The 13,589-nt window shown below is 41.5% G+C and overlaps 1 protein-coding gene across 6 annotated transcripts in view; it reads right to left on the minus strand.

Annotated features, from left to right (window-relative positions):
- The window catches only part of LIMA1 (LIM domain and actin binding 1), a 79,529-nt gene that overhangs the window by 30,918 nt on the left and 35,022 nt on the right, over positions 1-13,589 (minus strand). For 3 of the 6 annotated variants that reach the window (XM_081934673.1, XM_081934674.1, XM_081934672.1), the window contains exons 3-4: positions 10,260-10,305; positions 2,466-2,927 (exon numbers count right to left, since the gene is read on the minus strand). In XM_081934673.1, the coding sequence (XP_081790799.1) occupies positions 2,466-2,927; positions 10,260-10,305 (508 nt within the window). The remainder of the gene's footprint in view (positions 1-2,465; positions 2,928-10,259; positions 10,306-13,589) is intronic. The other 3 variants (XM_081934676.1, XM_081934675.1, XM_081934677.1) reach the window with 2 other exon arrangements.

Genomic DNA, 13,589 nt, shown 5'->3' on the forward strand with positions numbered 1-13,589 from the left:
TATTGGATAACCCAATACATAACACTCATATGCAACTATATATGGATTCTAGTGCAGCAGTCACCAACCGGTGGTCTGTGGACCGCAAGAAAATTTTGGCGGTCCGCAGAAAAATTATTTGCATTTTTTTATATTGCACTAAATCAGGGGTCCTCAAATACGTGCAATGAATGTTTGTGTTGCTACAGAGTGTCTCCCCTTTTGGGGTCTTTTTGCGCGGGGCAGGGGGGGCAGAAATTCCAACTTGGGGTCTGTTTCAGCCTCCTGGTGTGGGGCTTTGGGGGAAGGCTGGGGGGAAGCGCTGCTGGTGGCGAAGAGCCAGAGGACCTTGTTCTAGTGGGGCAGCATCATGGCCATCTCAGCCTGCTGAGCCTCCAGGTGCTGGCACCTGGCCTTCCACTCCCGCAGATCTTCCCTCTGCTTGGAAAGCCTATGCTCGTAGTCCTCAGTGAGGTGCTTCTGCTAAGCCTCCTTCTCGGTCAGATCCAATTTGAACTGAGCCAGCTGTTTTGCCAATTCTTTCTCATGGTGGCTGCTTAGCTCCAACAACTGCTTCCTGTTGGGGCCCTAAGGAGTCCGGGCTGGGAGGCAAGGAGTGGCTGGGAGGGGTGAGCAGAAGCACTGGCGAGGCACTCCTTGACGTGAGTGACATTGAGTTGGCCATGCTCACCCAGTCACATGACCACCTAGCCACGCCCACCCAGCCGGTCATTAGGCAGATCATATTAGTGGTCCGTGGGATTTAAAATTATGAATTTAGTGGTCCCTGAGGTCCGAAATGTTGGTGACCCCTGTTCTAGTGGATTCTGAAATATCAGGTCGGTACACTGGGGACACATCAGGCATATGAATCAATGAGAACTGCATTATATATTCCAATCCTGTTCTGAAGTTTCCAGAGTCTTGTAGTAAACTAATTCTGTCCATTGCACATATATTTTAGAGGATTTTAACCAAAATTGATTAAAGTTTAGCTACTAGAAAGAGAGCATCTAGTTTACCATCACAACTTTTGTGCATCTGAAAAATCCAAAATATGCTGCTATAACATATTTTCTGTACTACTAATTTGTCAGTGATGCAAAACTACATAACAATCATATCTATTAGGATATCACTTTTACAACGGGCAATTTTCATGACATTTTTTTAAAATGTAAACCATCACCAACATGCAACTAAAGATCATGTCTTCAGGCTGAAACATTCTTTCTGCAAGATCATTTCTCCACAGCTAAGAATAGCTTTCTAATTATAAAAAGCATGAAATATTTTCTCTATGGGCCAGTTTTCTTTTGTAACTGAAAGATTTAGTAAAACTGGAAAAGTTGCATATTCCTACCTTTAAGTGACTTTAAATTTGGCCTAGAACAATACAGGCAGTATATCTACATTAGGTTTTGAAACATGTTTAAAGTGAGTAATCTATGTCTACAGATCAGGTGTCCACACGTTTTTGTGATAGCTGTACACACCCAGCTATTTCATCCATGTTATGTTCAGATCTAATTGGACCACTCAATCAGCGTAGCAGGCTGTATCTAGTTAAGGTAAAATAAACTGCTCCTGTGGCAACCTAGATTTGGAGATCTAATTTACCAAATTTAGCTTGACTCCAAAGTAATTCACCTTTTCAAAGCCCTGAGGAATTCTAAATCACAATTATATCTTGTTTATATTCCAGCATATACTTGGAACACATACAAGGGACTAAACTGACGGGAAACTATGAAGAAACTGGGAAAAGTCAACCAAAGAGTGCTTCAAGCCACTACCATGTGCAACTCATTTTCTTGTTACTCAATTTGCAATTTCCCCCAGGGATACAGTCTGTAGTCCACATGCTAGATCAGATTTCACGAGTACTTGTAGGAAAATGCAAGGCCCATGAATTTGCAAGTCAAAACTGGTGGAAGACGGGCATTTCTCAGCCTATCATCACACACTTTCTTCCTGTGAGAAGATTTAGCAGCAGACAGAAACATTTGCCAGGATGCAGACAGAAAAAGTGCAAAAACTGTAGCTTCAAACATTAGTTTCCACAACTCACAAAAATAATAATCAAGGAACGGTTGCCCTGCAATCACAATATGCGTTCACGCACACACACATTCCCCATGTTCTTTTCACAATTCCATGCATGCACACTTCTCAATTTATTTGGAGGCTTCAATAGGGCCAACACCCCAGTGAGGCTAACCTCAATTAATTAGGTTTCTTTTTGCAACAGCTATTGGCATTCTTTAAAAAAAACTGCATTATGCCGCACAAACTCTTCTCCTTTGAGCAAGAATTATTGTGGGAAAGAATTATTGTGCTATCCACAAAAGGGGGGGGGGGATTTTTTTACAATGGGACAAATAAAAGATACCGACTTGCACGGCAGGCAGATTTTAGTCATCCTTTTTGCCATTTTTTCTTTTCTTTTCAAGAGCCAGGGAGAACTGAAGCAAATCGTTCCTTACCTTTGTTTGAACCGCATCCCCCCTCTCAAACATCATCTTTAGTTTGCTTAGAGGAACATTAAACTTCTCTATTTTCCCTGACGATTCTGGGATTTCACTGGTCTCCAGCTTTCCTATGTCTTGTCTGGATTCTCTAAGACAATTTTCCATTTCCCCACTCTGAGATGACTGTGCTTTATGGTCTTCGCTGCCAACACTGGGATATCTGAACCGGCCAAACAATCTGGAAGAGGACTGAAGTCTCAATCTTGGACTAATCCCTGAGGTTTGGTTAATTTCTGCTAGGGAAGCAGAGACGCTTTCAGTTCCACCACCAGGGCTGACAGCCTTCTGCCTAACCTCAGCACGGCAGTTTTCCACGGCTTCCTTCCGGACTTCCGTCCCCAAGCTTGGATTTTCCCACTTCTTCTTCAAGATGCTGAGGTTCCCCCTTTTAAAATGAGGGGGAAGTGGGTCAATGCTCTAAAAAAAAGAAACGAACAAGAAAGCGAGACTGGTTATAAAAGCTGTCCCCAAGTTCTTCCCCCAGGAAAGAAAGGAAGTTCAAAAAGCCCGAGCGGACGGCACTTTCAGACAGCTGTGAATCGTTAGAGCTGTGCCACATGGAGCAAGGCTGGATCCAGGGCAAGGAAGGGGAGAAGGGAGGGGAAAAAGAAAAAGGAGCTGAAGCAGGAAGTGAGAAAGCAGGATGGCCTTATATGGAAGCAAGGGAATCCACTGAATGAGAGAGCTAGAACCAAGCCTCTTTGCCTCAACATTCGGCACAAAGGAAGGAGGGAACAAAAGCCCACCTTCTCCCAGGCTGCTTCCAGAATAGGTGGGAAGCCATATGAGATGGCTACTGTCAAAAGAACCCCCAGCCTCCCATCTGCTCCAAGGGATGAGAAAGAGGACCCAAAAAGCAAGCTGGATTTTTTTTTTTTTAAATTTAGGCTTATCTTTCAAGGAACTTTTATTTTATTTTATTTAGTTTGTCAAACGTGTAAAAGATAACAGGCATAAGTATGAACTTAAATATGAACACAGTAAATAGATACGAATAAATGGAGGCAGTAGGACAGGGACGGTAGGCACGCTGGTGCGTTTATGCACGCTCCTTTTAAGGACCTCTTAGGAATGGGGAGAGGTGAACTTGTCACTCACTCTGTTCTTTATAAGCATTCGCTGATAATATTTCGGTAATTTTCTTCCCAACTGTGCCAGCCATTAATTTTATTTCTTTTTTACCTATTTATTAAAGGTGGATCACACCCTTACAAGGATTGTGATTTGGACCACCGATGAAATGATTTTAAAAAATCAAAGGGGTCTAAAAGATTTAAGGTAGACCTGGAAAACATTGTGCCATTCCTGTTTTAACACAAGCATTTTACTTACTTAACGGGCAACTCCGCTGCCCAACTTTTTCTAAGTGAGCCACTCATAGTAGTTGGCAACCTGTATCTTCCTTGTTTGCTATACCTACTTTGCTATACTGATTTGCAAAGTTCCACCTTGCAAATCAGTGAGAAGGGAACGTAACTTTCAGAAATAATCCATTTTCTGCTCCATTTCAAGCAGGTTTAAATTTGCAGAGAAAAGTAATAGTGCAAGATCAGGAAGTCAGATTTTTTTTTTAAATGAGGGGGAGGAGAAGAGGTACAGAACCACGTAAAGCAATGTAAATGTTAGTGCTTTTATAGAAAAATCAGGTTCCAAAAAAGTATTCGGTTGCATCTGGAATAAGCAGTACAGCACAGTGTGACTCATCTTGGACACTCTTTGAATTCATTGTTTAAAGGCTCCTATGCAAAGCTCACTTTTGTGGCCTCTGCTGACCTGACTCACAGTTTACTATTCAATTCTGTACGTCAAAAAAATCATCAGCCAGACAGCATTGCTATCTAACAGACACAGGTCCAAGAGTCAGCTCTTTAATACAGTGAGTCACACGTTAGATGAGGAATGCTAAAAGAGGAGGGGAAAAAAGCCAAGTTTGATAACAATCAAAAGCAGGACAGAGAGTTCTCAAGCTCACCAGAACAAAACTTCATCTAACACAGAGGATAAGCAGTTTCCAGGCAGCACACAAATACTCTTAGTAAGGTTGGAAGGTTATGCTGAGCAGACAGAACAGAATCAGAAGCATAGATAAGGTCAAACATTAGCCAAGCTGTATCCACATTCAGTACCCTACATTAGATTACAGATGCCAAAATCAGCATATTTAATCAGCAATCTGTTTAAATTCAGAGCTATTTAAATGAAATCCCTTCAGTGAACACAGTAGTAGGGGTGTTACAGAGGCAATTCTAACTTCGCTGGTTAAATACAGAGAAACTCCAAGGACTAGAGTTAATAACCAAAGAATCTGTTACTGTCTAATGTCCCTTTTTTAATTTATATAGTTTTTACCAGTGTTGGAAACGTTGTCAACTTCCATTTGTCGCCAGGTTTTCCATTGTGCTTCGTCTTTTTTTCTTTACCACCAAAAATATTTTGTGTGTGGTGTGTGTGTGTGTGTGTGTGTGTGTGTAATGATATGATGGTAGCTCTCTATATGCTCGATCCCCTACACATGTAGACCTTAACTTACAGCAGTTCATTTAGTGACCGTTTGAAGTTACAATGGCACTGGAAAAAGTGATGTAGGACTATTTTTCACACTTACGACCGCCGTAGCACCACCATGGTCATGTGATCAAAATTCAGACGCTTGGCAACTGACTCATATTTATGACGGTTGCAGTCTCCTGAGGTCATGTGGATCACCTTTTGTGGCCTTCCGACAAGCAATGTCAATGGGGAAGCCAGATTCACTGCAGTGATCCATTTAACGACTGTGGTGAGAAAGGTCATAAAATGGGACAAAATTCGCTTAACGGAAATTTTGGGCTCAATTGTAAATCGAGGATTACCTCGATTTATCCAGCTCTGTTTTAGGTTATTTCCCCCCATTTTCCTCTGGCTGTAGAGGCCAAAGGTTTTAACCAGAAGCAGCTTCTTCTTCTATGTTTCCCAGGTGTCTTTTAAACCGAGAGAACTGACTGAGGGAAGAGAACTCATTGCCTGCACAGCAGGGCTGTTCTTTACCCTGCTGCTCCTCCCTCTCCTTTCCCTTCCACCATTAATCCAAAATTCTACATCTGAAGACTTTGGTGAGGTGATCAGTCCAGAAATGCGACTGTTTCTTCTTCCTGTTTTTAAAACACTGAGTCCAGCTAAGGTGCCTTCCCTGTGAAGATTCAGTCCTAGTTCTTAAAGAAGATCAGCCCACACTAATTGCCTTGACTTCATAATCAGAGGTTTTGGTGCAAGTTGTTTTGATGTATGCCTATGAGCTCATATCTGTGGACAGGGAAATATAATTTGAAGGCAGTGATTGAGGGCAGTGGTCCAAAAATTGCAATATATTCTGCCTTGTGCTTCAAAGGGTGACCTAAGCTCTCACTGCACACAATTCTTGACTCATCCCAATTCCCAGCTCCTGGGAATATACTCTGCAGCAGAAGAAATTTGGAAGGCTAAATGTTTGCTACGGGGAATACAGGGAAATGCTAATGAGTTACTTATACTTGTGAAAAATGTATTTATAGTGGACTCCAAAACAGGACAAGACAGTTAATAGTAAGTGAATACCGTTTGGCTGACAATTCCTTATGTTAAACCAGAGGTCCCTAACCCCCATTCATGGACCAGCACTGGTCTGTGGCATGCAGAAACAAACATGCAGGATGCAGGCAGCACATGAAAACCACGCTTCCTCCAGTCCTGGAAAAAACTTTTCTCCATTGAACTAATCCCCAGTGCCCAAAAGGTTGAGGGCGCTGTGTTAAGCTATAAGTAGTCAGAATGGTATTCTGAGTACAACTGGCAGTGACGTTTCTGCTCACAGAAACAAACTTTGGAACCAAGGACTGGAGGAAGCGTGGTTTTCATGTGCTGCCTGGATCCTGCATGTTTGTTTGTGCATGCCACAGACCAATGCTGGTCCATGAATGGGGGTTAGGGTTATATATATATATATATAAACGGCTGTGTGTTTTTATGTTCCAGCATAACTCTGGAACTCCTTGAGCAACTTCAACCAAACTTATTACACAGATGACTTACTCTCTTGAAATAAATACTATGTGGGGGGGGGTGGGGGTGATACCCCTAAAACCCCTCGGGGTGTGTGCTCTGTTAAGATACAACCTGCTGTGCCTTAAAATGGTTTCTAATGTACTGCCGTAAAATGGCTTCTACAAGGGGGTTCCCTTTGGTAAGGGGGAAAAAAATCCAACATTAGAAATTACATTTGGTCCGGACATTTCCCCTCTATAAATAAATACCCAGGCAACGCCGGGTTATCGGCTAGTATAATATAAATTAGAAAATGAAGCTAAAATCCTCCTGGCATGTTTTGTTCCCAGAAACAGAACCAGGCATGCAGGAAGATTATTTGTCACCAAGGCCATTTTTCCAATGGCTGGTTAAAGTATTATCCATAAGTTCTTAACTTGGTTGAATATTTGCTACACCTAGTGCTGTTTTTTTCTCTTATCTCTGCTGCCATTTAATGGTCATTTATGGCGCATGGGGCAAGTTGAGGAAAAGGAATGCATCGTTCATTCCTTTGCTTCTGTTTCCTTTCCTTCCCACCAAACAGCACCAGCAACGGGGAAAATACCTCCTGGCCCAATTTCTCTCCTTAACGTAGTATGAGAGTTGGGGAGAAGACAAAGAGTTGTGTGTTGAAACTAGAGAGAAAGTTGCTGCCCCACACTGCCTCCCACTACAAGCTAGCTGTAAGTTAGACTCCCTTCAAATATGAGTTTAAGTGAGTGGAGATGAGGATGTAAAGAAAGCAGGAGAGAATGAACAGGCTTCTCTGCCTTCTCCTATACTGCACAGACCTCCAAGTGCCAGTTGGGTGTTAGCTGGGCTGATCCTTCTTTTAAACCAGATCTACCAGCAGACCACCTGGCCTTGGGAAGAACTGTGGCTGCAGTAGCCTCAAGTGGCCAATAGGTGCCAGGCTAATTCCACGCTCTTAAGAAGTCACCACCCGAAGGATTACGAAATAGCATTAGAGCGCACCTATGGTAAAGTAGAATCGGGAACGACTAGCACATATATGCGAAGGGAATCTTTACCTTTATGGTAAAATTGCCATGGGTTATCGACTACTTAGGAGGAAAAACACAAGTTAAATACAAGAATCACTAAGGATAACTTTAATTATGCTGCTTCCAGGAATGTGTTGGGACATTGTAATGACATGGCAAAACAACCACCACTACCCGTATCTACTTAATTATACTGTCATAGGCAAATTTAGGAAAAATTCTAAGCAGAATGACTTCACACCTACATGTAGATGAAAAGTACAAACTTTGCATGCCGGAATAAAACTTGGGCTATCTTCTGCCACTGGAAGACTGTTCTACAGCTTTCTTTTTTTGCTTATGTCAAATGTCCTGTTCCAAAATTTCGAGTTAATGATTAGAGAAGTGAATAGTCTGTACAACAGGACAATTCAGAGGCAACTTCAATTATTCTTAAGACCAGATCATTCTCCCAACTTCCTTCATGTTGGAGCAGGAGGCAAAGGAAGGTGCTATTGTTCTCATTCTCCAACATTTCTGGATGTCCTTCCTTTCCAAAATGCAGTGCAATGTCTACAAAGGGATGTGGTATACAGCAGCATGAGCCTAGGCTTAGCAGCACATTGGGCACACCCAGTCAATTGTGGCTTATTCGGTTAAAAATGTGTAAACGATCCATGGATTGGTACCATATATGAATTCGGCTACTGTGTCTTTAAATTATTCTTGTGGGCTTCACTAGAAGGATATGTGTATAAAAGGCTTAAAAAGTATGGTTTGCTTTGTTTAGAACCAAAATAGAGAGAGATTGTAGTCAATTAACACACAGGTAATTCTTGACTCACGATCACAATTGGGACAAAAATTATAGTCACTGAACAAAGCCATCATTAATTAAGATGCCCAGGCGGTGGTTTCCTGGTTTCTCGGTTGTGGTTGTTAAGCAATCTCAGGCATTGTTAGGTAGAGTTCCAGGTAAGGATTGTAGGGTGGCTCAGAAAAATAGAAGAGATCATAGGAGGCTCTGTTCAGGACCTGTTCAAGACCTGAAAATCCTGCCAAAATCCAAGTAGAATTTTCAGCCACTGAGCAAAAAGACACTTGTGTGTGGCCTGTGCTTGGCTTTCCAAGGCCTTCTGTATCTGACTGGGGCACTCTGCACTCCTTACTTTACCAGGCTGCCACTTAGCTCCAGGTTTGGATTTTAGAACCCTCTTGTCTCTGGGGATGGTTGAAAGCTGCCTGCCAAGGGATTTCACCTCCTCTGTGTGCACAGAAGGAATCCGACTTCAGCTCTGTTTCTGCACCCTGCCAAACGAGTTCAGCTTCCCTTAGCAGGAAGCTCTTTCAGCCAACCCACAGCGACAAGAAGAAGCTGTTTGCACTCTTCTATGCTAGCGTCCCCCGCTGACTTTCTGGAGAAGGTTCAGAAGTGGGACGGTTCTGACCAGTTCTGGAGAACCGGTAGCGGAAATTTTGAGTAGTTCAGAGAACCAGTAAATACCACCTCTGACTGGCCCTGCCATCTATTCTCTGCCTCCTGAGTCCCAGCTGATCGGGAGGAAATGGGGATTTTGCAGTAACCTTCCCCTGGAGTGGGGAGGGAAAGGAGATTTTATAGTATCTTTCCCCTGCCACGCCCACCAAGCCATGCCACACCCACACAACCAGTAATAAAAAAAATTGAATCCCACCACTGAGAAGGTTGCATATGGCAATCATAATTGTGGCATGCGCAGATAGATTGCCAAGAACCCAGATTATGATCACATGATTGTTCAATGTTTTGGGATGGCAGGAAGTGCTTTATGAGCTGTAAAGCACCTTTCTGAGGCCATTGTAATTCTGGACTGTTGTCAAACGGTTGTAATTCAAGGACTATCCATAGTAATGAAGGATTACAATATTCTGATCATATTAATTTGTAATTCTAGTCCTGGAGTTTTCCAAGCTGTGCTGGAGGGGGGAAGCTTAGGTGGGAACTGAAGCTCTGAGTCAGAAACAGTATCTGATAACAAAAAAAATCTCTGAACAGCGGGAAAGTATTACTTGGAATAGTAAAGATGTTATTTTGGAAAGCAATAGCATGTTGGCTTTTTTTTTCTCTTCAGACTGCTACTTTGCTGAATAAAATATAATCAAGAACCAAGATCAACCTTATTTACATAAATATAAGGAATCAGCTGAAAAATTAACACACAAGCAGAGAGGCAGAATTATGCAGGCAGCCTGCATCTAAAATTTGAAAGTTAGTATTACAACTGCATAAAAGTTGAACACAGCAACCTAGTCTGCTTTGAATTTAGGACAAATAAGTTAGCGTCTCAGAAGTTTTGAATGTCAGGAAATTTATTTGGTTTTCTCATTAGTCAACCTTCGTGTGAAGAGAAGAAACTGCGTCATAGCAAAGTCTAAACCAGGGTGGGGAACCACGGCCCTTTTATGACCTGTGGACTTCAACTCCCAGAATTCCTGAGCCAGCATGTCTGCTTCAGGAATTCTTGGGAGTTGAAATCCACAAGCCGTAAAAGGGCCGTGGCTCCCCACCCCTGGTCTAAACTAAGGCCTAAGGCTAAGAACACTTCTCAGAGTCAGCACTGGAAGAGGAGACAAGAGAAAATATTTTGAGGAAATGCAAGAGTAACTGCTAAAGGGAATCAAAAAACTGAGATGTCATTAAGTTGTCATGCTACTACTGAGTTCATAACAATTTTAAAATACTTACACTCCTTTTTTTCTCCGCAGCCGCTTCTTCAGCTGCCTTCTGGTACCTTTACAGCAAAAGATGGCAAAAGGTAGACAAAAACATTTTTATTCCAACCACTAAACTTTTCATTGATATGTATACAAAATTTCAAGAAACAACTAATTATTTTTTTTAATAACAAGCTATAAGTAATTGATATCACAGTTTAGTAGAAAAGAAGGGGAACAAACATGTGATCTTATTTTTAAAAACTTAGAAAATCCCATGCAAAACTAAACAAAATAAACATTTTAAAGGGCCACATGTGCATAATACGCACTTTTTACCAGCTACAGATCATTTTGCAAAGAGCAAAAGTGCTAATTTCATGCAGCCAGATCAGCCCATATGCAAATGTACCCACAGAAAGAAAAGAAATGTAATCCAGCTGCCTTAATACTTCATGGCTCACTCTGATAAAGTAGGACAAAATCCAACAAGTTTATCCTTTAAAGTTAAATAAAAATTGCATAACATTTTGTGGTAAAAGATTAACAAGGATATCCATTGTGCAATTGATTTACACCATAGCCTTAGCTATCTATAATTATTTAAAGCTATTTAATTGTTGAAGCTTCTGGTGCTCTTGGAAGCCTCTGATGAGGAACTATTAAAAGCCTTCAAGCCAGAAGATTATTTCAAGATGACTTTTTCCACGTTTACATACCAAGCAGCAATTGCAGAACAAGTTAAAACCAGCAGGTGAGATAATAATAAACCGGAGGCGAGTCACTGCTCTTGAAAAGGCTGATCACCACACCCATGACAAAGGCTGATCTGATAGCCTTTGCTTTACCCTTCCCAATTATGGCACTTCTTTAGCAGCCTCCAGATACAGATCCTATTACTAATTATACATTTTTCTGCTTCCGAATAATAAAAAAACAATACAGGGAAAAATCAGTAGAATGCAACAGAATTCAAGTTCCTTTACTGGCAAAACAGATTAGATCAAAAGGATGCCCAAAGAACATAGTCACTTGACATTCCAGTAAAATATGGAATATACATGGTTTTTTTTTAATGTGTACGCACAATGTCCCAATCTTATGCTTGAGCTAATGTTAAGGAAAAGTTTTGAACTGCCTCAGGGGGCCTATCCCTCTCAGAACAATTTTACCCTACATCTCTACCAGGCTTTTTCATGTGTATCAGCAACATAGGATCCTGAAATCTCACTTCACCAATTTGGGATAATGGCAGCTGGCTCAGATTGCTTTAAGGGATCTTCTACAATGATAACTGATCATGAATTTTCTCAACAGCTATGACCCCGCATGCCTCTGCAATCAGAGGGAATTTGCTTCCCAGAAATGTATTCACTACTTTGTACAAACACTCCATTTCAAGAGTCCAGCAGTGAAATATTTAACACATAAACACATGCATCAGCTTTCACCACCTCTTCAAATGTCTGCAACATGCCGTTCATGTACTTCAGAACTTTGGAAATTGCAGGCCATATAGACTAGATGCAGCTAGAGCAGCGCTTCTCAAGCTTGGCAACTTTAAGATGTGTGGACCTCAATTCCCAGAATTCCCTAGCCAGCCTGACGTCCACATATCTTAAAGCCTGAGAAACACTGCTCAAGAGAAAACTAAGAGAAAGGCTGAAACAGCATTTCTGGAAGAGGAACATTGATTAGAATGCAGTATTACAGGCTAATTCTGCCGACTGCCAGGAGTTCAATCCTGACTGGTTCAAGGTTGGCTCAGCTTTTCATCCTTCTGAGGTGGGTAAAGTGAGGATACAGATTGTTTGGGGGCAATATGCCGAGTCTGTAAACCACTTAGAGAGGGCTGCAAAGCACTGTGAAGCGGTATATAAGCCTACTGCTACCAGTTCAAAGTAGAACTCCAAGAACAAGCACAAAATTGAAGTATGTGGTCATTGTGAGAAACAAAACTTAGAGCAATCTGCTTCAGTTGAACTATTTCAACAGAATTTCAATCAAGTCCCACTGTTCCTCCTAGGAACACAAAGTTGCATAAATTGACCCTATATCCAGACTTCGATAATCAAACTATCCCTGAGAGTTGGAGAAATATTCCACGGTGCCTCACTGATGACACTAGCTATGACCTGTCTTTGCATGCCTCTGGTCTACAGCAGGGCTGTCAAACTCCCGGCCTGCGGATGAATATGTCACCTGCTGGTCACGCCCATGCCTTGTTTAGCGAAGGGGGGAGGAAGTCCTGATACATCATGTGACACCACCATGACGCTGTGAGTTTGACACCCCTGGTCCATAGACATGCCTCTCTACTACAATTGCCGAGCAATGCTTTCTATGACCTATTTGCTAATTTTACATACTGCTTCAATCATGACAGACAATCATTATTTTTGTCTTGGTCCAATTCAAATCCAGGTACAAACCTGGATTGTCTTGATGAATGAACAGCAACACTTGCTTCATTGGTTTCCTGGCTGATATTTAGTCTGTTCTCATATGTTGCTGAAATTTCTACCAAGTGAATTCATGCAACAAACATGAGAGAGCTGCTTTTATTTTTATTTTTTTTCAAATGAATATTTTGATCTAGGATAGTAGCTATGCACGCCTGGCCTTTCTGCTTTGTAAACCATAGTTTATGCCTCAACATGTTGTATAAACCCATGTATGGTTCACTGAAGAAATCAGAATCTTAGCAATGTCTTTGTGAGCTGATGCAATCTTCGGCTGTAGAATCTGGATTTAAAACCTTTTTTTAGTGAGAAGAACTTTCAGATCAGGTTACTGTATAATAACAACAACATCATCCAATCTGTCTTCAAGTTTACTGTTAAAAAGAATTTAAATCCTACATCAGTCCAGCCACTTTTTTGCATCTGATGAACCAAGCTGCAATTCACAAAAGCTTATACGAAGATGTTGGATAGCTATTTGTCTGAAACAGTATAGGGTTTCCTGCCTAGGCAGGGGGTTGGACTAGAAGACCTCCAAGGTCCCTTCCAACTCTACTATTGTATTGTATTGTATTGTATTGTATTGTATTGTATTGTATTGTATTATACCTTTTGCTATAACAGGGCTCTCCTCCTACACAATTAAAAAGTAAACTCTCCTTGAGATTATATTTAATTCCTGATGACTTCACACACACACTCATGTATGTAAAGAATAAAGTATTTTGCTACGCCTTCTTGTGTAATTCTGGGTTTTACTTCCGAGTTTATCTTACAACGCAGGGATCCAAGGATTAACCAAGTCTGACACTGATCGGGTTTTAAAGGTCAGCCAGGGTGCTGCTAACCGTACTTACAGTGGGAAGGGAAGGGTAGGAAAATGGGAAAAAGCCATACAA

This window comes from Natrix helvetica (assembly GCF_964273705.1).
Source record: "Natrix helvetica genome assembly, chromosome: 1".
NCBI lineage: Eukaryota > Metazoa > Chordata > Lepidosauria > Squamata > Natricidae > Natrix > Natrix helvetica.